Below are 24,984 nucleotides of genomic sequence, written 5' to 3'. Positions count from 1 at the left end.
TGCCACAGGCAGGGTAATCATTTCACTGATTACATATGCACAAAGGGTATTTGGGTTGCAGAGTTCAAGCTTCACAAAACAGATTGAACTGTGAAGGGCTGAAGTTACCATGGGGGGGGGAAAAAAAAAAAAAAGAAAACTGCTAAGAGACCTTTTCTGGTTTTGAAAGGTCAGATGTGTGCTTGGGATCAGACTTTACTGAGAGCATATGGACCACTGGGAGAACCTGTCATCTACTGCCCCAGGCAAATAGTGAATCAGTTATTGTCAAGTAAACTTCTGCATGTGGAAGAAAGGCAATCATTTATGGATCAGGAGACACGTACACCCAGCAGCATAGCAAATTTTTGCTTCCAGTTATCAAAATGTATGAGAATGAGAAAACGGCAAGTCCTGAAAGACAAACAGCTAGCAGAGACACACTGTATGGGAAGTGTGCAAGACCATGCTTTTACTGAGTGCAAACAGCTTACCAACTTCTGTCCTCTGCTGTCAATCCTTCCACTCTCAGCTGAGGCTGCCCCATTGGTTTAATTATTGCACTGAGATAGAATATTAATGTTTCCAGTAATGGTCCAAGACCTGCTTTATTTCCACTGAAACATTCAAGCACTTGCACTGTGAGACACATATTTAGTTGTAGGCACTGTAGTGTCCCAATGAGGAGCTAGCAGGCTCCATCAGAAGATGTGACTTCGTACTCATACGACAAACAATTATAATTTTGGTTAACTTCAATAATCTGTCTCACAGAGGAGCTTAAACTCCCTACAGCACAACAGTCTTATCATGCAGGTTATATCTGAACTGCAGTTGGAGTACGTACTAACAGGACTGCAGAAGGAAATGCAATATGATATTAAAAAGCTATAAGAAGCTAGAACAGCTAGTAAGCTGTAGGGCACCAATTCGCCACCAGAATAAAAACCTGTTGACCTCAAAAAGCAATTACTGTCCATTGCTGAAATACACACCACTTTGTTCTAAGGCTGCTGCTAGATACTTTCTCAAATTAAGGGAAATTTAGGTGTATCTGACTATGTTGCCCACAGTGAACTAGCTAGTTTGCTGACAGCATGGTGAATGTTGAAACAAACGATGAACCAAAGCCACAAAAGACATGTGGGCTGGTAAAGCCTAATCTGCACCTGTGGACTGAGTTGCTGCAGAGCATCTCTACCACTTGGCATGGGAGTGTGCAGCACACGGAACAGCAGCAGGCTGTAAGACAACCTGCCTTTTAGCCACTCTTTGCCCAGATGGACAATGCCCACTTTTTTCCTTCAAGATGAGCAATCATGCAGAACTTAGGTACGTCTTCCTGTGAAGCAAGGAATGGCTGTGGCATTAAAGCATCTGACAGCAGTGCTCATAACTGTGTAGACTGATGATTAAGCAGTCCAATTGTCAGTAACACTCTCATCTACCATAAAGCTTATCAGTCTTAGCTTGACTCACAGAATCACAGAATCACAGAATCACAGAATCACCCGGGTTGGAAGGGACCTCAAGGATCATGTAGTTCCAACCCCCCTACCTAGCAGGGCCACCAAACACACACATTCAGATCAGGTTGCCCAGGACCCTGTCCAACCTGGCCTTAAACACATCCAAGGACGGGGCATCCACAACCTCCCTGGGCAGCCCGTTCCAGGGCCTAACCACTCTCCTTGTATAGAACTTCCCCCTAACATCCAACCTAAATCTTCCCTCCTTCAACTTCGATCCATTTCCCCTAGTCCTGCTGTTGTCAGCCCTTTTGAAGAGTTTACTCCCCTCGTGGGTGTAGGTTCCCTTCAGGTATTGATAGGCTGCAATGAGGTCACCCCGCAGCCTTCTCTTCTCCAGGCTGAAAAAGCCCAACTCCCTCAGCCTGTCCTCATAGGGGAGGTGCTCCAGCCCCCTGATCATCTTAGTCGCCCTCCTCTGGACCCTTTCCAAAATCTCAATGTCTTTCTTGTACTGAGGGCTCCACACCTGGACACAGTACTCCAGATGGGGCCTCACAAGAGCCGAGTAGAGAGGGACGATCACCTCCCTGTCCCTGCTGACCACCCCTCTCCTGATGGAGCCCAGGATCCCATTTGCCTTTCGAGCTGCCAGAGCGCACTGCTGGCTCATGTTCAGTCTCTCGTCCATCAGGACCCCCAGGTCCTTCTCTGCCGAGCTGCTCTCAAGGACCACTCCTCCCAGCCTGTACGGGTGCCTGGGGTTCCTCCGGCCCAAATGCAAAACCTTGCACTTTGCCGTGTTGAACCTCATTAGGTTCACCCGAGCCCAGCCCTCCAGCCTGTCGAGGTCCCTCTGAATGGCATCCCTTCCTTCCACCGTATCAACCGCACCACTCAGCTTGGTGTCGTCAGCAAACTTGCTGAGGGTGCACTCAATTCCCTCATCGATGTCATTAATAAAGATGTTAAAGAGCACCGGTCCCAAGACAGACCCTTGGGGGACACCACTTGTTACCGGCCTCCACGTGGACATAGAGCCATTGACCACCACCCTCTGTCTGCGGCCTTTCAACCAGTTTCTTATCCATCGGGTCGTCCACCCATCAAATCCACTTCCCTCCAATTTGGAGATGAGGATGTGGTGGGGGACCATGTCAAAGGCCTTGCTCAGATCCAGGTAAATGACATCAGTCGCCTTCCCTTCGTCCACCAATGCCGTCACTCCATCATAGAAGGCCACAAGATTAGTTAGGCATGACCTTCCTTTGGTGAAGCCGTGCTGGCTGTCTCGGATCACATGCTCATTCTTTATGTGATCGAGCATGTTGTCCAGGAGGATCCGTTCCATGATCTTCCCAGGCACGGAGGTGAGACTCACCGGCCTGTAGTTCCCCGGGTCCTCCCTGCTCCCCTTCTTGTATATGGGAGTGACGTGACCCTTCCTCCAGTCATCCGGGACCTCACCTGACAACCACGACTTCTCAAATACGATGGAGAGCGGCTCGGCAACCACCTCAGCCAGCTCCTTCAGGACCCTGGGATGCAAGCCATCCGGCCCCATAGACTTGAATACATTCAGTCTAAGGAGGCACTCTCGGACTTGCTCTGCCCTTACAGTGGGGAGGGATTTACCTCCTTGGTCCCCACATAGAGGTTTGGGGATGCAGGGTTCAGGGACGTGAAAAAGACTAGAAAGGTCTCCTAAAGAAAAAGACTAGAAAGGACTCCTGACAATACAAAACATCTTTGTAAGCCAGTAAGAATTAGCAGAGTTGGAGAACCGTAAGACTAATCACAAAGCCCTGAGCTAAATATCTCAGCAGCTGTGTCTGATGCTGTTATACGTTATCACCAACATTTTGATTACAGCATCAGAATAATTGAAGCAGTAGATTCTGAGAAAAAATTGTGGAAATAGTACCATAGAATTGTTAAGGTTGGAAAAGACCACTAAGATTATCTACTCCAACACCATCACCACCTTGCCCACTAACCATGTGCCAGAGCGCCGTATCTGCATGGATCTTGAACGTCTCCAGGGATAGTGACTCTTAAAAAATGCACTCCACTTCCATTACACTGGAATTCAACATTCATTTCCATTTGCAAAAAAATGAAATTGATTTTCCTACCACATATCAATCCCTATATTTGAAAACAGAGAGAAGTATTTCCGTTTCAAAATCTGTATCACTTCCATAACTCACAGAAGTGAAGTCCAAACCATGTCAATAACAAAATTTTCATTATGCACACTGCAGATAGCCAGCTAAAAATACCAGTTTTACATCAGAAATGCTGTTATCCACAATTTCAAGTCAATCCTTCTGTTCTCAAAAATAAGGCTGGACGTGTCCCAGAGCAGGGCATCTGAGAACCAAGGCACCCAAGATCATTAATATGTCATTAATATTTTAATAATCCACTGATTCTAAGCTGGTTTGCAATTTCTGATTCTGCTATTTGGTGTGCTTAAAACCTGGATATTTTCAGGCTTGGCAAACAACAATTGTACATGAACACTTAGGCTTTTTGTCATATCATGGCCCAATGATTAGAGAAAATTAGAAACCAGTCTTTTTGTTTTGTTTTGTTTGTTTTAAATTCATCACTATGACTTGTATGACCTCAAGCAGGTCACACTCTCATTGACACTTAGTTCTCACTCTATTCAGAGTGTGGGAGTGACAGTAGCTTGCCTCAATGCAGTGCTCTGATGCATAGCTAAATAGCCATAAAGTGCTCTATGACATGGAAAATAGTATTAAGGCCGCTGACTGACTAAAAGAGAAGTAAGATTCAGGCACTTCCTGGCACGTTTCAGTGTTTATCCCCTACATATGTGGCCAATGGGAACAACTGCTAGAATGATAAACCTACAGCTGCCGCACTAAAATAACTTTCTGATTTTTAGTATTAGTATGAGTCATTACAAGTGTTAATCACCTAGAATGTCTTAAATGATTTTCCTTAAAATGGGAGAAAAACTGAAAACACTGCATATTTAACATTACAAACACTCTTTTCTCTTATAAATGCAAAAGTGTTTAGGAGAAGGTTGTATACTGACATACCGCAAGTATAAAAAACACAAACAAAAATACTCAATCATTTGGCTATCTTCCCGTACATAAAAATTTCTACAAAATACTTACAAATTTGCTCCCACTGTTTCGTAAAGCACAAAGCCCTCATATAATATAAAGACTTAATATTAAGGCTTAATATAATACTTAATAAAAAGACTGTGGAAAAATTAAGTAAATAGATAAAACCATCAGAGCGCTATTCATTTTTAAACTAGTTGTAATAAATGTTTATTACAGAGTGCAGAAATTGCTTTTAACCCTTGGGCTCTTGTAAAGAAACAGGGGAAGTGATAAACTGTACAATTAAAAACAGGGAATATGCTTTCCAGCAAACATCGTGTTCCTCTTCTCTCCAAAAACTGGCTGCAAACATTTCAGCTCACAGTCTAAATTACCTGTGCTGTCCTAGAAAGTACCCTGGGTCTACAGAGATTCCTCAAGACCATTCTGCATAAACATTACACCAAAATAAACTATGCAGAAGATTATCCAAATATCAGTGTTTTTCAACTGATACATTATATAGGGAAAGTTTTTGTATCCAGCAGGAAATAAACACTAAACCTATTGTTCTAAAGTCACTGTCACAAGAGGTTCTGGGGTAGAGAAGAAAGGGAGGCAAGGGTAAACGAAATAGACTTCAATGTTAAAAGGCTATTAAAAGCCTTTCCATCACCATCAGCATCGAAATGTGGCATTAAAGAGGATCGATATTCTACAGGAGAATGTTACAAACTGAACAGGCTGTTATGAGGCTTTCTTTGCATCATGTGTACAACAGCTTATGATCTGTCACTCCAAATAAACAGAAAACCTATCTTTGAATATGCTATTGCATATGCTCCACTATACATAACCACACTACCTTTTGCAAGGATTTTCAGTATGCCATTTTTTGACTTAGTATGGGCAGACCAGTGTGCAAACTGAAAACTATTACGTTATTTCTAACCCTAGCACACGCTTACCTCAGCAGCATTTCCCATTATATTTACTGGAGATTGTTGCACAAGTCAGACAATATCTCAGCTCCTAAGTGAACACTGTGGTTCAAAAGTGGGTTTGGTTTTTATTGTTTCATTGTTGATGTTGTCGTTTTTAAATAGAAAAAAATTAGTAAAGTAACTGAATTATATACACTTAATATTCTGCTACAGCACTTTAATTTTTTGTTTTGTTATAATGACTGTATTCACAAGACCTAACATTGTGATAGAAATCAGAAACTTTTACAATGAAAAAAGGAGTTGTTTTGTGCACCACTGTCTGCAAGTACCAAACTCAGTAGAGGTAGAGGGAGAAGTAGAAGCAGAGGTAAAGCGATATTATCTTCAGCACTCCAACAGCTTGGAGCAGGGCCCAGAAATCTGGCAAGGAATAGGTTTTTTGTTTTATGTTGTTTGTTTTTTTTTCTTTTGTCTGAGATGTACTTGTTGCCATTCCTGTGACAACCTGCCCATATAATCCTTTAAGATAGTATCTGTGCAGGCACTATCTTCAAGCTGGCTCAACTCCCCAAGGAATCAACAGTTACAACAGTTATTTATAAAGTTCTGAAGTTATTTGATACCTAGCAGATAACCACGCTCTTCCTTGTATTAGTAATCCTGGTAGTTCACTAAGTTTTAATTATTTCTACAGAAATAAGAGCAGAATCCTGGCCCCACTGACTTAAGCACACTCATAATTCAGCCTATGCACAGACACCCCATACGAGCTGCAAATATCAATGAAACACAGACCATACCAATAAGCAATACTTCTCTTTTGCAGTGATGCAACACACCTGTCCTTGGGCCATGGAGCCCATGAAGCAATTACATGGCCCTGTTACAAACACTCCTTTGTCAAGATCACCTCACCTGTACTTCCGAATCGGCATCAACATGCTGGAGTTGAAACCAGGTGTCTCTGTTGTGATACTTCTGCAGATCTTCTTTCTGAATAGCTACCTTTCCTGTAAATAAAACAAACGAGAAGCACAGTTTAAGATACGCTATAGCTCCCCTAAAGTACGTTTCCATCAAAAATGGGTTTAAAACACTGATTAATGGACTACTCAAAAAATGCTTCAGAACAAGGAAAGACTTCTTCAGGGCATTTTTTTTTTAAGCACAATACATAATTCTTTCTGATTAACACTTTTTTCCACTTCATATTGTGAAAGACTTTAAAATTCATAACATCATACTCGCATCACAGACCAAAGGAAGCACAGTGCTGTGTGGATGGGTTTACAAGCATGCTTGCAGTAAAAATGTTACTACTTTGACATGACAATTAAACATGTGGTGGAAAAAGATCAAAAATGGTTGGAGGTTGATGGGGAAGGTGTTTGTTTGAGATTTTTGATGCAGATGCCTGTAAGAATCCCAAAATAAATTTCCAAGCATGCAGTTATTGAAAAGAACATTTTACTGTATTTTCATAGGAGAGGCACAGCAACTAGGAACACCACGTCAGGGCTGACTCCCAGATCTGCACGTGAGGCCCAGTCAGTTTGCCACTCTAAGCAGTAAAAGACGTATCAACTGCACTCTAGCCTTGCAGGACTCATATCCCACAGCCCAGGGCCACCCAAGTACTACCACTCACACACTAATTCTGACTGTTGAGAGAGAAAACACAGTGGAGCTTTTCCCCATATCTTTTTCAACTCCCCCTTACTGCCATCCAATTTGCTTTTTTGGAAGTTATGGCAACAGAAGCCAGTTCCATGCAGTGAACTAATGTATATGCAAGCTAGGGGCTAACACATATGTAAAGCTGTAACTTTCATCTCGTCCAGCCTCTCAGGCATTATGTAAAGCACTCTCAGAGGGATAACAGAACTTTTTCCAAGTTTCTTTCTTTGTATATATGAAGCGGAGCATGGCACGCCTGATGATCACATGCCCTCTGGAAGCAGCTTTGGGTTGGGTGCTACATACTCAGTGCCTGAGGAACCACGTTCAAAATGAAAGAATCCAGGACAGCAACAGATGCTCAAGGGGATCAAGAAAGCCACTTTTTGGCAGCATGGTTTGGTAACAGACCTTTCTGCTAGAGCGAGTCAGTTGCATACAGTTTGCAACCACTGCTCTGCTGCAGAAATAGAGACTTCAATCAAACCCTGCAAGACAAAATAAGCCAAGTGACACAAGTCACAGTAAAAAACAGGTTTCCAAGGCTCCCTAAATCTATGCAGCTTGAGAGTCTGAAATCTAGAAGTTTCTGTAAGTCTCAAAGTAATCATGATATTACGCTTCTCCATTCCCTCAAATTTTGGCCTTTGCCTTATGGAGTTCCCCCTGGTTCCCCCATCTGCTGCTGCTTCCCTGCACTGTGTGGCAGCTGCTGTGGCATTCTTCTGGCACGCTCAAGCTACTTTTGGTGACAGTTTCCTGACTTTCAGTCCCAGTCTCTAAACAGCTCAGCCACCCTACCACAGCTGCCCTCCTCAGCATCTGACATGGTTTCTGCTCTTGCTTCCACAAAGCTTCTGCCCCACTTCTCCCACACCTTGCTTCCTCTGCCCCTGGCACGCTCCTCCCTTGCTCATCCTTTGCAGATTACCAGATCCATCTCCTAGTAAGCTTTACATTAGAGATTACCACAGCAGATTAAGTGCACCGCAAATGCAGGACTAGTGATTGAAATTACTTAGAAAAACAGTAAATTACACAGACCTACAAAGCAATATGGCAGAAAGGTTAAACGTGAAATGTGCTGAAGAGAAGAAGGTATGCTGCTGAGAACCTCTGTACTGATGGCTGCGTATTTTCACAGCTATTGCTTGTATTCTCTAACTACAGCACTATGTGTGTAACCTAGTTTCTCTAGAACACTTGGTCAGAGGAACATGTTTAAAGGCATGACTTTTTAATAATTGCTGTGGTCTTTATCTGAGATTGTTTACCTTCCGTGCTTGCTATCCTTGCCATACTCTTCAGTCTCTTGCAGAAATCCCTCACCTGACTGCAGGGTAACACACACTTCACAGGTGTGTGCTGCCAGTATCTTTGGATCTCTTTCACCCATCTCCTCCCCCAAAAGGACACTCCTTGTGGAAAGCTCAGGGATTATTTCAGCAATATCAGCACCAGTACAGAGCTGAAAAGGTGTGACTGTCTTCTCTTTTAGTATGGGCTCCCTGAATTTGGCACGGCAAAGCCAACCCATGCAGGTCCAACTGCCTGATCAGCAGGTAGGTAGCACAGCAATCTGTGCCTCCAGCTCCAAAAGGGTTAACATGGCAGCACAACTGTTTTGATTAGGAAACCGAAGAGGACTGTTTGCTCTGCACACAAGCAGTTCTTATTAACGAGTGAAACTTATTGGCCAGGCTGGATGGAATCCAGGGCTTTTCTCTGTATACCAAGTGATCCACAAAGAAGAAAAATCTAGTGGGAAAATGTGTGCTTGTTGGTGGGGGTTGGTGGAGAGTAAAGAAAGGACCTATACTTTAGCTAGTCTAAACATACGTAAAAGTATATTACTGACAGGGTGGATTGTTTAACCTGCCCTGTTTAATAGTTCTATGTACAGCAGCAGCCTACAGAATGTCTATTAATAACTCCCAGTCTGTAGGGGCCATGTCCACACGCCTACCAAAGCCATGCTTTGGCACCACAAGGCTCTCTAAGGCCCAGTGCCAGCACTGAGGACAGTGGGGTCTCACCCCATTCCTTATAGCCTTGCTCGGTCTCCAGTTGGCCAATGCAGCAGCAGGAACAACTTCTGGGCTCAGAAGAACTGGGTTAACTCTAGGTGAACAAGCACAAGCTGTCGGCATCTGTCATTTGCACTGATACCACGTAGTAAAGGTCTATGGTTCTCCTTGAAGATAAATGTGACGCCAGAAGTCCAAAAGGTTTGCTGCCGCTCACTTAGAGGGCTTTTTCTCTTTGAGATTCCTCAGCATGCTCCCAAACTTAACCCTATCGCACAGCACTCCTCCTCAAAACCTGGGCTGCTGCCAGACAGCAGTGACAGACTCCAAATCTTGTCTCTGAGGCAACTCATCATTTATGCTGGTTTCCTCAAGCCACCCAGGGCTGCAGAAAGCCTGCCTGTGTTAGCTCATGCTTTTAGACACTGCATGGGAGGAGGCAAGAGACAGAAGAGCATGCTGAGTGATATTTAGTCACTTCAGTTCAGGTTTTAAAAGTAAATAATCTTCTCAACCAACAGAGATTAGGTAAAAGCATTCTTCTAATCTGAACTAATTCATTTCCCAGTGTCCAGTATTCGTCAGGACCTCAGGCTGGAGATGCATGGGGGCAATCCACGCACTCTTCTGCATGTTCCTCATCCACATGGCAGTCACTTTTTCTATATTGCCCAAATTCACACAACAGATCTGGCACGTTTAAATCCTAAGCATTGCACTCAAAACAAAGATGTGACATTCCACACTTGATGCCCACCTGGGAATCTCTTCAGCAGAAAAAACAAAGCACCAGCAACTTGTTCAACTTGTGCAAAGACTTTCACTACCGTGCACTTTTGTCCTTGCAGCATGCCGGACTTAAATTGCTGAAGAAGCCAATTCAACTTCAAAAACACCAAACAACAAAAATAAACATATTGGAGGAGGAGAAAGTAGGAACAAATAAGCTTCAGGGGTCATGTGTGGGCTGACACATAGATCATTTCAACTGACTTGCTTGACAACTCAAGGCATACTGACACAGTGGGAAGACAGGTGGTGGGAGAAGGTTAGTGGCAAAAATATGCAGCAGAGATAGGTACAGATTTCTGGCCTCACCTCCTGAGAAAGTGTTGTGAGTACAGTGCACCTTCCATGCTTGTCCCTCACTGGAGTTCCAAATGGTCTTCCCAGGCAAGTCAATGCCTTTGCCTTTGCTACTGGCAGGCCAAGAGCTTGCCCTTGCACATCTCTGAGCTTCAGTAAGGGCTTAACATTTCCATACTAAGACTTAGCGTGGAGTTTGAAACTCAGCTCCAAATAGTCATAGCAACCTTCTATTCTCCATTGACATTATCTGTAGCATTGTTAATTACATATATTATATATAATTTATAGCAAAGGCTTAGGTCTCAGTCACATGTTAAGAGGTACCAAATGACTAATTAATTCAGTCTTCTCTAGGGTCTGAGTAGAGACTACTTTGCCTCCTAGGTCCAGCAATATCAGTCAGTAAGAGGTCATGGGGGCCAGTTCAGAAGTTGTTTTCTGCTAAGTACACAGACCCACTATATCATTGAATTCATTTAAAATAATTGATCTGACAGTGCACAAGGAGAATTACTTTCATCAGCTGGGAAGACTAAGGACAAATCAGAATTGATTTTAATCAGCATTTTAGGCTGTGAAAGGCTTCTATAACCTTGAAATCTCCAGCCAAAAAGCAGTGCTAACTATTTCAGACTATGTAAAATTTTATAATTATCCTCATAAACGATTATTTGTCGTGAAATAAAAAAAATCTGCAAGACAAAAAGGGGTAGATGCTTTCACTGCTTAGGAACTCTACAAATCTGCTTACCCCTCCCGAGGCATAGAAAAATACTGATATAAGTCATCTCTCTAGTTGAGGATTAGAAAGATAATAACAGGAATTAGAGGCAACAGAAGGTCAAACAGCCTTAGAAGCACCAGAATGACTCCTTACTGGCTCCTATGCTGTGCACCATGAAGAGCAAGTACTGCCAGACCACCTGCTTCCATTGCTAAGAATTAGTGGTGACAATGGCAGGACTTCCAGCATAGCAGCAGTATAGCCTACAAAGAGGACTGAGGTAGACTACACTCATAACCCCATTTTCATCTGTTTTTTGAATAATTAGTGCAAATATAAAAAGACTTCTGATACCCATTTTTACCCTTCTTACGATTTGTCTTAATAAGGAAGAGAGGAGTAGGCTTGCGATTAAAACATAGCTTCTAACATTAAAAGAAGAAAGGTGCTGCACTGCACAGACTACCCTCTACCATGTTAGCTCTCCTGTCTTATATGACAATTTCTACCCTCCCCTTCACCTCCTTGAAGAACTAGCTGCATAACCACACTGGGATAAGCTCTCTGCCAACTGCTGTCTGGGTCATTTAAACGAATCTATACCTGAGAAATGGCTAGTCCATGGCTTATCCCCCTTGAAGTGCAGTCACTGTCATTTGCTTTGCCTCCAGCAGGCACTCATGCCCTTCAGCATGTTGCTTGCACTGGACAACCAAGTCCACCAGCATCAGCCTCTTCCAGGTACTCCCACCAGCAGTCACTGCTATTGAGTTGTCTTCACAGGTTCAGTCTTAGTACAAGCAAGACATAAGTCCAAAAGAGGCCACTTAACAACTCCTCGTTCTGAGATAAGTACTCAAGAAAACACAGTAAGCCCAGCTCGATCTATGCTAGCTAGAGGTATGTTTGTGATGGAAGGATAAATCTATGATATCTCAATGCGGGCATTATGAACACTGTTGCTGTTGCTTAAGAATGTTGGTAAGAATGGGGGACTGTGTAAAAGGACATTTCAGGTTCTAAGCTTTGTTTATAATATGCACTTGTAGGAGTATAAAGGAAAAATGTGCATTTTTGAAAGCTCAATTTTGTTTTCCTGCTTTTATGATCATCTGTTATGCTAAAACATACTGTGAGTGCGCCCTAACAAATTATTCTCTGCAGAAAGTGTTTATTTTAGGCTTTCTACACAACTGTAGAGAATCTTCTGGGGATAATTCCAGTTTACAGTTTTCTAAGACTTGTCACTGTGGGACACAGTCATCTGTTTCCTTTATTTCATTAGTAGCTATATTTACACCACATCGAGTAGATATCATTCCCATGTCATCCACCAGTACACCACAGAAACAGTAAACCAAGTTTTGACTTCTGCCTAAGCAGAGGACAAAGAGAACAGTTTTTACTACAATATAGATCTCTACTTTATGTTGTATTTGAAGATCTTTCCCTTCTTATCTATCAAAAAGCATAGGTTAGCAAGAAGATTCTTTTTCAACTTTCCTTGAAATCCAAAAAAATATTCAAACGGTGACATTTCAGCTACATTTGGCAACAATTACCCAAAAGCAATAGACAGCTTGCTTGTAGTGGCAACTCTACAAACACACCTCCTCAGCCCTGAAGTACTTATTAACAAAGGCGCAGTCACCTGCAACGTGCAAACCTCAACCAATTTTCAGTTCCAGGGTGCTCTTATTCTGTGAGAATGCCTATCAGCTACATTTTGGTTTCATCTAATTTAGCCTAGAGCATCTAAGTTTAATTATGTCTGCAGGCACTTTTTTTTTCCTATTGCCTTACTTGCTTCACCTCAACTAGTATTAAGCAAGGAAAACAGTTACAGCCTGCCAGAATACAGAGGCCCAGAGACTTTCAATTTGGTGTACAGCACACCTAATAACCTCTATAAAAGTGGCTTAGAGCAGCGAGTTGTAGCAAATGTACATAACAGAATGACTTCTTAATCTTCTTTCTGTTAGCCTTCTGTCCTTGCACTGAAGAGCTGAGGCGTGTGACATCCATGGTTGTATTGTTTTTTCTTCAGTAAAATTTCACACTCACTAGGACTGCAACCAAACCTTCCCCTCAGTCAGGAGTAACTCAGGCATGTGAAAGAAAGTTCATACTCCCCAGTGCAGTAACAGGGACATGATTTGATCCAGTACACTTCTTTCTTTCCCTCAGAGCTTCACAGTAACTCCATTTTACTCTGTTCAGGATCATGCATTATATAGATGTTAGCAAGTCAGTTACATGCATTTGTTACCAAAATAAATGAAGTGCTGGGGAGCAGGGAGCTGCTGTTCCTACTTTATGATTTGAAAACCAACCAAAAAAGTATCTAAATTTAAACAGAATTTACCTTTACTTTCAGTAGTACATTTCCTACTCAAGGCATCCCAATATTCTATACACATCTATACGCATACCAAACTTCAGCCATTAACAGTCAAGGCATACATTATCAAAGGACAACTTAAGGCTATTTTATCTGCACAGTAACTGTACGCTTCACATTTTATCAAGAAAAGCCAAATCATATTCCATGTCCTCTGAGATGTGCATTTCTTCTTTATATTTGCATCTCAACTGGTATCCAAAATTCTTCCAAGACACAGTTCTTCCACATCCGTATTTTTAGCTAACAAAATCCTACACGACTTGGCAAGTTATCATTAGGGAAACACAAACGTAATAAACAAACATGCAAACTCAAAGATATCTTGTATCTCAACAACCCTCCCATCCTGTATGCCAAAACACTTCAGTATGTTCCACAAACATCTGCTACACGTGTTCCAGTTTCTGAATATGCCTGCTTCTCCTCGGAAGTTTCTATCAGAGGTTTCAGGGGGTTCTTGTTTTTCATTTTCTTGCCCCCACTCCTTCCGGTTTTGGTAGCTTAAGCATTCTCATCTGTCACACACAGACTCACATTTTGAATGTCAGAGAGCTTATCATCACAGACTTGTACTTCATATTTAAATAAATAAGAGCATGCCTACTCTAAGTTCTAGTCACCCTGGAAAGCAGCACTGCAGCATCAAGAGAAAGTTCTAGCAAAATTAAATAGTGATTCAAAAGGCACTTTACTAGCCAGCCACCTTAAAAAATAAAAATAAAAATCACTATGTAACAAATTCTCACCCACTGTAACACACACAGACATTCTCTTTCCCTCTTGAAACCCACTCAAAACCAGCCAAATAAACAATACAAGCAGATGTCTGGTACATACCATATCACACAGGAAACAAAGCAAATTCACAAGCTAAGAAACATCTGAACTTAAAACCAGTCTCCCTAGATGGAAGAACACAATCCACGATTCCCTTCTTTGAGAAAGTTCACTGCTGGATGAGCATGGGTAACCACATGTTCTTCAGCAGAAATGCCTCACAGTGACATAATGCAACAATCAATCTCTGTAATGCAAACAAAGGGCCCCTATTCATGGGATTCAGCATTTCAGTGGAGACGAGCTTATTCCAGCATTAAGCTAACCAAACATTTTCAGTAGAGACTTCTTCCTAACCTCCCTTCCTCAAGTCTCCTCAGCAAAATGTCTCTTAAGACGAAGTTGAAAGTTCAGAGTAGCTTTTTCTTTTAAATACCACACAGTTTGTTCCTATAAAATAATTGTCATCCAAAACAAAGCCCACCAAAACCTCCACTACTTAGTTTTGCTGTTGATGATTCCTGTTCAATAAATAACCAGAAAATACCCCCATGCACTTACTTCAGAGCAATGTTCTCCTTCCAGAATATTTTCCAATTACAAGCAAAAGTTACATAATTAGTATCAGAAGGTGACAGTAATTCTGGATTTCTCTTCTCTCCAGTGCCTTTGAGATATTTGCAACATGTCCACATCTTTGAAATGTTCTTTACAACATCCTTATGATAAGGAAGGAGAAGAAAAGATGGAGAAAAGGGAAACTCAGACTAGAATAGCTTAATATGCACTGTAAAATTTCAGTGTAAATCAGCATCACTGGAATTTTGCTTTTTGGTGCTAGATGAGTAAGGATAGGCATCAGTCTGCCTACATATGGATTCTGCATTCAAATGCATAAAAAAAAACCAACACCAAAACAAGTTACACATTGCAGGAACAGAACCTCACTTCTCTGAAGAGGTATTAAAAATCAGATTTAAAAAAAAAAAATAATTCTAACCTGATCAATCTTTCAAGAATCCAAAAAAGGTCTGTCTGCATCATCTGCAAGTTTTTCTTTTCACAAGCTGCTCTCAGCAGCTTTCAGAGAAGATTACTCCAGAAGCTCCTGAAGAATTGCCCTCCAATGTCAGAGCTTGATTATTAAAACAGGAACTAAGGAAACATGGAGAAAAGGAGACAATTTGCACTTCTCTGTTGGCAATTTCATGGGTCTGGTTTGTGTCAAGTGTTCAAAAATCCTTGTTTTGAGAGAAAGTAAAGCCCTTAGCAAGAAAAATACCAGCCCATGGCCTGCCAACTTATGGGCCACTGCAGCTGCAGAAAACCAGTGACACATAGGAGATGAGATGATTTCAACAGTGAGAAACTGAGAAGTTGAAAGAAAGGCAGTATTGCCTCCATGTTACAAAAAGAAAACTGGAGATCAGAGAGACCAAAAAGCTTTCCCAAAACTCACTCAAAAATCATAAACTGACCTCCTTTCTCCCCAGGATGCATATGCTAGAGCTAAACATTCATTTTCAGTTACCTCACCTCCACCCTAATGCTTTACCTAACGCTTTTTCTGCAAAGTACACGTGTGTCTGGACACTACTAGGAGTTCTTCCTGTGCAAAAGTATTTTCTCAGGAACAGGTAGTTTAAGTTGCTACCACACAGTTCAGAAGAGTAAAACTGACTTATTTCATGGTAAGTCTGGAAGATGGAATTCTTGCTTCTTAAGAGAATCGCCCACAGTTTTGTCTGTTACTGCACTGTGTTTACTTGGTACTCTCACTAAGGTCTCTCACCGTGCTCTTCCTCCAAAACAAACATGAATTTTAGCTAAATAGATTTCTAAACATTTGCAATCTAGCATACTAAAATAGCAAACGTAACTCCCTGCCTCAAGAAGTTACAAGCACCAAGAATCATACTAAGAATTTGTAATTTTCAAATTAAAAGCAAAAGGCATTCTAGTGCTTAGGTAATATGCTCTGCCAGCTGCAAACCCTCCTGCCAAGGGAACCTGGATTTAGCTTATATTTTGAATTTACTTCAGTAAAGCCTTTAATACTATTTCTCACAGTATCCTTCTGGACAAAACATCCAGCATTATCCAGAGTGTCCAAAGAAGGACTATGAAGAGGCTGAAGGGTTTGGAGGGGAAAGACTCATGAGAAGTGGCTGAGTCCCCTGGGTGTGCTCAGCGCAGAGCAGAGGAGCTGAGGGGAGGCCTGATGGTGGCTGCAGCTCCTCACAGGGAGCGGAGGGCAGCGCTGAGCTCTGCTCTGTGTGACAGCGACAGGGCTGAGGGAACGGCATGGAGCTGTCAGGGGAGGGCAGCTGGGGGTCAGGGAAAGGGGCTGCAGCACAGCGCGGTGGGCATGGAGCGGGATGCACAGGGCTGTGGGCACGGCCCGAATGCAGGACTTCACAGAACATTCTGACAGATCTCTCGGTCATACAGTCTGATTTTTGGATGGTCCTTGTGGAGTCGGACTCGATGGTCCTCATAGGTCCCTTCCTACTCAGGATATTCTACACTTCCATGAAATTTGGTTTAACTATCAAGTTTTACTTTGGAAATTCAGCAGAATCTAAACAGCTGGAGAAACAAGAAAGTCCTTAATTCACGATAGTTGATACTTGTTTGTGACTGAGGGAAATGCATATTACCTGTTTTAAATACATTCACGCATCAACAGCACACAGCTAAGAGAAAGCTTCAGTTTAAAGTGAGCTGCTTTATCTGGAAATTACAGAACACTTAACAGTAGGTTTACCTGTTATACAAAACAGAGAACATCATCTTGTCTAAGAACTTCTTCAATGAAGGTTAATTCAAAGTTGAATTTCCACTAACTTTACTGAGCTTTAAAAATCCCTGACATGGCGCAATGAATATCACCAGAAGTCTCACTGCGGTGTAAAATGCAAAATCCGCAAAAAGAAGAATGCAAAGCTCAGGCTCTTACTGACTTCTCAAAATCCATGTTTTTGACCAGGCAGGTCAAAGGAGAAAGAAAAAAAGTAGAAAAAGAGAATTGCTAGGTTCTATACACAGATGATCCCAATTAGTGACAAAGAATTCCTTAGTGGGTATGTAAAATGTAAAACAACAATTTAAACAAAAAGAAGAAGCTAGCAACTGCATGACAAACCAGTGTAATGTGAAGACATATACAGAGATCAGCATCACTACTTTAGGCATATTAACATTACTGCTTTTCATAGCATTATACACACTGTTGCTCAGCATCAGACAATTTCCTCACTAGGAATTCTGATGAAACATACACGTATTACTGATAGCTACAGCCATACTATAATTTTTTCTTAAATAACAGTCAGGCATGACTTCAAAATTAAAAATGAGAAACTGAAATTAAAAAGAAAGGGGAAAAAAAAAACAAACAAAAAACAAGCAAGCAAAAATGATGCCCCATCCCTGGAGGCTTTCAAGGCCAGGCTGGATGTGAGCAGCCTGGTCTGCTAGTTGGCAACCCCGCACATAGCAGGGGGGTTGAAACTATATGATCACTGTGGTCCTTTTCAAGCCAGGCCATTCTATGATTCTATGAAAAACAGCTAAAATAACTTTAAATGGAAACTGTTCCTCTCAGAGATAATTATTAAACTTCTAGAGGTTTTTACAAGACCTTTATTACAGAGATAAATTTGTTCTTATCTAGTTTGCTGCATGTGACATGCAAGGCAAATAATATCCGGCAGACACCCTGCCCAAAATAAGTAACAGTTTGCTCTAATACTGGTTATAAAAATCTGTCACCATTGTGCTGTACCTACGACCTGTATCTATTACTCTCCATCTCATTACTGTGGTCACAGTTTAACAACATTTCATGCAGGTAACTATAGTGAGCCCTACAGTACTGCAAGACTGAAGACACTGCATTTAAAAAATTTACAGTAAAAAATGATGTGACATTTAGGTGATGCTTTATTGACTATTTTGATTAAACAGCACTTATCTCCCAGCTTTCTCTATATGTAATATCCAAGGCACTTTTGACACATCTGACAAAAAGAATACTGAGCGCTACTTACCACTGTCATGGTCAGACATAGCAAGATCCCAACTCTTAAGACTATATATGATCTAGCAGTTAGAAGTCCAAGAGAAGCTATAATAAAATAATAATTTATATGATCACATACCTATGATGGAATCCCTTCGAAAAACATCTCTGTCAAAAATATAAAATGACAGATGGCGAAAGGTCCGAGGAATTTCACAGTAAAAGTCTTCTCCATAGAAGGGGCTGGGTAAGGAAAAAAACAACATACAGATACACACACACAAAGAGAAAGAAATTAGTGTTGGTATCCTGGAGGAGCCAGCATCCTTACATTTCACACTAAGGACATCACGCTGGACTGCAGTGATCACTCCCACCCATGAAAGTACACCTTCAAGCACCATTCCAATGTTACTCTTCCCACCTACCTTAAATGCCCACAGAACAAGATTTCCTAATGTGAAAAAAGAGCAAGTATTTGTTTCTATTTGGAAAAACAAGAGCCCTTAACAGAAGGAGGGCAGAGACCTTATGATTTGTTTACATATAGTTTGTTGAATATGGAGGTCCCTGCTGCCACACAAGGCTTACAACAGACAATACAACAGAGATCACAAAAGCACACAGATGAACAGGATATGCAAAATACAGCATGGATTAAGGAATGCATACATACTTTTTAAAAGATTTTGTTTTCTTAAATGTCTGCAGCCTTCTTTTCAAACCTTCCAAAGTTTCCAATTTAAAGACGAGTTCAGTCAACTGGTATTAGCTAAGCCTGGCAGCTGACTTGATGCTTGTTACCTGATAGCCCTGCAGACCTATTACTGCTTGTAAGGTTTTATAGAATAAGTTCTTTTATAGTAAGACAATATTTTGAAAACATAGAAATAAAAAGCCCGATCTCAGCATGAAAATCTTTCAGAGACTTGTGGGCTTTCTTTAGACTGTACCTATTTAAATGGGGAAAAAAAAATCTCAAACCCCCTAAAGGCAATCTTTTCAGTTCCTGTCTATCCAATTATACGGTTGAGGAATTATTTCTAAGAACTATAAGCATTTATCAACATTATTTATTCATTGACAGGTCTACCATTTTACCACAGATTTTTAATTCCAAGTCACTCATGCTTCAGCAAATCTGAATTGGTGGATGCAATTTGAGTCATACAGACAAATACAGCAAGTATGGCAGAGGTAAACTTCAATATAAATCTCACATCCTAACAAACTCAAAGCCAGTAGGCTTTTTCTTCCCCTTTTAAATACAGACGTCTTTATTGGCTTGGCTAAGCATGAAGATAGGAGATAGAACCATACTGTAGATTTAATCATTACTGAAAGCTTTTTTATGTTACAAAATGTCATAGCATTAACTTCTGATTTTTCAGCCTCCTGTTTGTCAGCAGATGTTATTCCCTCAATGTCTTTCAGGTCACCAAAGCACAGGTGTATTACTCAAATATATATAAATATATATATCACTCAAATACTTCTGCTTGTATTTCTGCCACTTCTGAAAATACACTACCCCAAAATCCTCTAATTGTCTCACAAACTAGCTGGCAAATATCATTCAATGCACTGAGCATCACAACACAAACAAGTTCATCACTGTGTTTGAGGAAATAGATGCATGTCATACCATCCAGAGGTATCTCTCAAAACACAGTAACAACATTTTGGTGGAGTTACTAGTCCATCAGCCACATGGAAAAACACACTGGATAAACAGCAAAGCCAACGGTGCACCCACAAGTCAAAATTTCCCCACTGAAACAGTCTCCCATTCCTTGGAATAAACGCACCCAGCCATAAATCAAGGCACTGTGACCCACTTAATCATCCCTGCTGTGAAGACAGGAGAAAATCTAAGGGTTGGAGATGGCAGCTGAATGCTACATCCATCCCATCTACTGCCTCCAATTCAATGCTCTCAGTTAAATCATCTTCACTCATTCTGCTCAGAGATTTCATTTGGAACCAAGAATTCAGCAGCCACTGTTCCAGGTACAAAATACCCAGACTCTTTGAAACAAGAGGTTTCTACTAAACTGACTGCTACCCAACTATCCTAGAGGCCATGCTTCGGGCAGCTCCAAATTCCCGTTCTATGCATATGGTGCACGTTTTTATGCTCAGGCTTAACCCGCAAAGGGGTGACAGAAATGCACAAGCATCACCCAGATATTTAGGGCACTGTACATGCAAAACACTTGCATCGTTCTGAGCTCTAATACTCTGTTCATCCATAAAATTGCCCTTTCCACTGGAAGAATATGACAGATGAACTTATTCGCTAATGATCTTAGCATGAAATGATAGTTAATGAACTGTGGATTATATACCCATTTCTCTATCAAGAGTATTAGAGAAGCTTCAGTTTATTGGAAATACACACACACCATAAAGCTTACTTTAATTCAGCTCAGCTGATTCTGGGGAGAAAGAGCAGAAAACAGACAACAAATGGCTTCTTTGGCAAGTCCTGTATTAATCATTATCACGAGTGCTGCTCAGAGGCAGAAAATATCTAAGACCATACCGAAGCAAAACACACACAATGTTCAGAAAGGCAGAATGGACAACAGGAAGTATCTAATCCAATACATGGTAACTGAAAGAGACTAATTAACTAATAGAAGAAATGCTATGAAGACTGAGCTAGCCGTGCGCAGATCACATCTCATCACTTGGCTTAATCCCTCCAAGATCTCATAGCCCTTCATAGCCTTCCACCACTCAGGTAACACGCCCGAGTCACGCTGCATTCCTAATAAAACCAAGCAGGTCTCCAGCCCGAGTACACTCACTCTCCCTCGGATAATTACCCAGCAAAGTTTTGACTGTGAGGAAACATTAAGATAAATCTGATCCTCACCCACCTCAATTTGTGAAACTTTGTAATAGTATCTTCGTTTATTTCGTATAGAAATAATATCTTCGTTTTGAGGGAATCTAAAGTAACCACACAAATGCTTTGAGCTTCCAGTTCACTGTGTGCTTATCCTCTGTGCATTCCCTCAGAACAATACCATCGCTATCTCCCACCCAGACCTGAAGAGTAAGAGGTCGCAGCAGGCAAATTCCATGATTTATTTCCCAAGCCACGTTACTGTGAGCATGAGCCCCAGGGCTCCAGAATGGTTTGTGTTTTTTTTTTTTTCCCAAGAGAACAGATAGATGACTCCCTCTGTCCCCCAACAGCTAGTTAGTCAGACAGCTTCAGTGAGTACTTTTATTTTGACATGGCAATTAATAAAAAACAGCAGCATGTGCTTACACAGCCCTCAAGAGTCTGACAAGATCCTCCAAAACAAATACTAGAACTAACCCCACTGAAAACTCAGGAATCTTGCAGAATCCAGTTAGTTCAGATCCAACCTCCAAGTTCTGACTTCAGATTTCATTGGAGACTAAAGGTATGCTCATAAGAAACACTATTCATTCGAGGAGGAGAAACAACAAGGGTACCCTTCCCTTAACGTCACAGCATGGGTTGCACATTGGTATGGTCACAGCTGAAGGAGAAGACTAGCACTGCCATCATTTCAGAATCTTACAGACTTCAAACAGTAGCTAAGGGGAGCATGCTAGTGACAGGATTTCACAAGGACTGCAGTAAAGGATGTCCACTATAAGGGGCTAATCAGTCTCCTTCCACGCTGAACACAGAAGCATTTGCAAAAACAGCTTCATCGCTCAAGACCACTACATTTAAAAACAAACACTATTTATGGAATCATAGAATCCTTAGAGTTGGAAAGACCTTTAAAAGTCATCCAGTCCAACTCCCCTGTCATAAACAGGGACACCACACATAGATCAGGTTGCCCAGGGATTGATGCAGCCTGGCCTTGAATGTCTCCAGGGATGGGGCATCAAACACCTCTCTGAACAACCTGTACCCATGCCTCGGCATTCTCACCGTAAAAGCCTTCTTCCTTATGTCTAAGCCAAATCTACCTTCTTTAAGCTTTAAACTATTACTCATTTCTTATTAGTTCTGTTATCATAGTGATGAAAAGAGTGGCAGTGCAGGTATCAGTTACTACTTACTTAGGAAATGGGCTGTTCCTAAGTCACCAGCTTTTATGTTCCTCATAGGATCTGAGAATACAGAGAAAGATCACCAGTGTTTAAAACGAAAACCTTCAGGTTTTCCATCACCCCTTGCTATCCTCTGAAGGAGGGAAGCAGTGCTTTTCTCCAAAAGTGCAGGGCTGTCTTACGTCCAGCTCAGAATTACATAATCACCAAGATCTCTTGGAAAAGATCTCCAAGATTATCCAGTCCAACTATCCACCTACCACCAATACTTCCCAGCTAAACTATGTCCCTCAGTACCAAACCTAAATGTTCCTTTAACATCTCCAGGGACGGTGACCCAATCACCTCCCTGGGCAGCTTTTATACAGTGCAAGTACACTCACAGACACAGATGCCATATGATCTCTCCTTACGAGGTTTTCCCTAGCAGCTTCTGCACCTGCTGTGACAGAAGATATGCAAAGCTTTGTTGAGAAAAAGCAGTGAAGTAAAAACTACAAGACTGGTACAATGGAGGGAGCCATACCAGGAAATCAAATCCAGAAAGTTCCCTCCATGTGTTATTTTACTCATGCTGAAGCCCTTCCCATTTAAAGGTATTTACTTCTGAATCTCCTCTAATGCTCTGGTGATGGATTTTCTCAGGAGAAGACAGGGAGGAGGAGAAACATATTACTGTGCAAGTAGAACGAAAGCAAATAAGGAAGAGAATCTTCATTACAAACATGATGAACAGGGTCTTAAAAAAAAAAATTCAAGTTTGTTCACTTTTACATGTTCTACTAAACTCCACAGGCAGACTTGCAACTTGAATTCCATACCCTAGGCTATCTACCAAAATCACTGGAAACGGTATTGACTTGATGAAATCTCTTCTTCTCAGTTAATCTCAGAACAGAAACATTTATTTAGTTTTAGTCTGTGCTGCAAAACCACCCCGTGTTCACTTCTCAATATCTTAAGACTCACTAAATCAGTTTTGTTTTTGTTTTGGCACTAGCAGTTCAGTGGATGAAGTGAAAGAGTTGCATGATGAATAATAATGAAACCCCTGAAACCAAAATTCTTTGTGTATCGATTTTTTTTAAAGTGCTTCTTTTGCTTGGAAGTAAAGACTATTAACATGCCACAGACAACTCCACATCCTCTGACTATTTCAAATGGTTTAGAAATACTGGATTCATCCTGCTGCATGAACTGAAGACCAGAGTTCACATCTCAATGTGAGCTGGAAGCAAAATCAGTCTGTACAAAGGAGTACGCTTGCTTGTTTCTACTACTAAGGCTCTTCTATTGCTTGGCTAATATGTTTTACGCTATGCTTAGCAGCATATGTAAAGGGATGGGGGTGAGGAGGGGAAGAAGAGAAGAGAAGGTTTATTCAAAGCAGAACAGCCAGCCAAATAAAATGTGAATACACTTCAGTCTCCCTACTAGACACAGAGCTACAAGAAGACAGGCAAATAAGACAGGATCTTTAGAAGCCAAAGTTGGCAGATGTCATGGTCGCTTCCTTACACAGCTTATTAAAAATACCCAGTATTATATTTGAAGCACACATTTGGCAGAGTACACACAGCAGGAAGTACATGGCACACAAGGCAACATCCAAATCCAAACATACCACCTATGCCCATTGTTAGAGTGCAGACTGCAGTCTTCCAGACATCCGCTAAGCCCAAGCAATTTTTTTTCTCACGTCGCTGTGCAGGCACCCAAATGGCAGCGCTGCGTTAGAGCCACAAGCACCCCTACCACACAGAGAAAAAATAAAGTGGTGTGCATTTTCTCTTCCCTAATATCAGAACACGGAGACAGACACACGAGCTATAGTTACCGTCCTCACTTGACAGTTGCTGGTTTGGCTCAATGAGGCTTACAGGGATTATGATAACTTTAAGTAGCAGCCGTTTGGCCCCTAGTCACCTCCCAAAATATTCTGTAAGACGACACACACAAACAGAAGTCACATTACAGCTGCATTGTTGGGTTTTTTTTTATTATCATTGTTTTTTGGTTTTTTTTTAATGGCTCAAAGCAGCTTACAGCACCAACAATTGTTACTCATATGGGTGGCTTTTTGTGTGAATAAATGCTCTCATTCATAAACCCTGCCTTGGTCTCAAGGCTCACTTCATTCTCCTCCTCCCATTAAGTCCTGCTTCCTTTCCTGGCAGCCTTCCCAGCTGTATTACTTCCCTACATGACCATGCAGTCCTTGCCTTCAACAATAACCCTGACCAGGCCAAAGCTGTATCCACAGCCATCTTATCCTTTCCTTTAAAGGCTTGGGATGCGTCAGAATTGAAATCTACTTTTAATAGGAATTAAAGCCATGGTCAGCTACAGTCAAATGCAGAAGATGGCAGATCCCAGAAACTAACAGCATGCTGAGAGTTGGGAGCAGGTAAGAGAGAAGCTACGGAACATGCGGACAACAGAGGACATGCTGCAGCGTCCAGTTCAGCCTCTGTACTCAAGACCTCTGGTCTGGGGAAAGCTGCTACTTCAAAGAGGTGAGCTGGCAACCTAAGAACGTGGAAGCAGCTAACTGAGCTGATTTTGGCAACAGTCCAACTAAGGGAAACAACTATGTGTTTAAAATTTGAGAACTGGCCTGCATCCAAGATGTTATCAGAACGCAAGAGAAGTTTAGCCATACAGCCGTGAACTCCACACACTGGAAAACAGTGTCTGAGCAAGCCCAGAATTTAAAAACAAACAA

At 41.6% G+C, this 24,984-nt stretch overlaps 1 protein-coding gene across 3 annotated transcripts in view; it reads right to left on the bottom strand.

Moving 5' to 3' along the window:
* Positions 1 to 24,984, bottom strand: part of RASA3 (RAS p21 protein activator 3) — a 176,286-nt gene that overhangs the window by 66,011 nt on the left and 85,291 nt on the right. For all 3 annotated transcript variants that reach the window (XM_042810753.1, XM_042810752.1, XM_042810754.1), the window contains exons 3-4: positions 18,349 to 18,452; positions 6,403 to 6,497 (exon numbers count right to left, since the gene is read on the bottom strand). In XM_042810753.1, coding sequence (XP_042666687.1) covers positions 6,403 to 6,497; positions 18,349 to 18,452 — 199 coding nt within the window. The remainder of the gene's footprint in view (positions 1 to 6,402; positions 6,498 to 18,348; positions 18,453 to 24,984) is intronic.

Source organism: Centrocercus urophasianus, unplaced genomic scaffold (assembly GCF_019232065.1).
Source record: "Centrocercus urophasianus isolate 14NV4802_14NV808 unplaced genomic scaffold, USGS_Curo_1.0 seq_12, whole genome shotgun sequence".
Classification (NCBI taxonomy): domain Eukaryota; kingdom Metazoa; phylum Chordata; class Aves; order Galliformes; family Phasianidae; genus Centrocercus; species Centrocercus urophasianus.
Note: the sequence above shows the minus strand (reverse complement) of the source record. Positions and strands in the feature narration are given on the sequence as shown.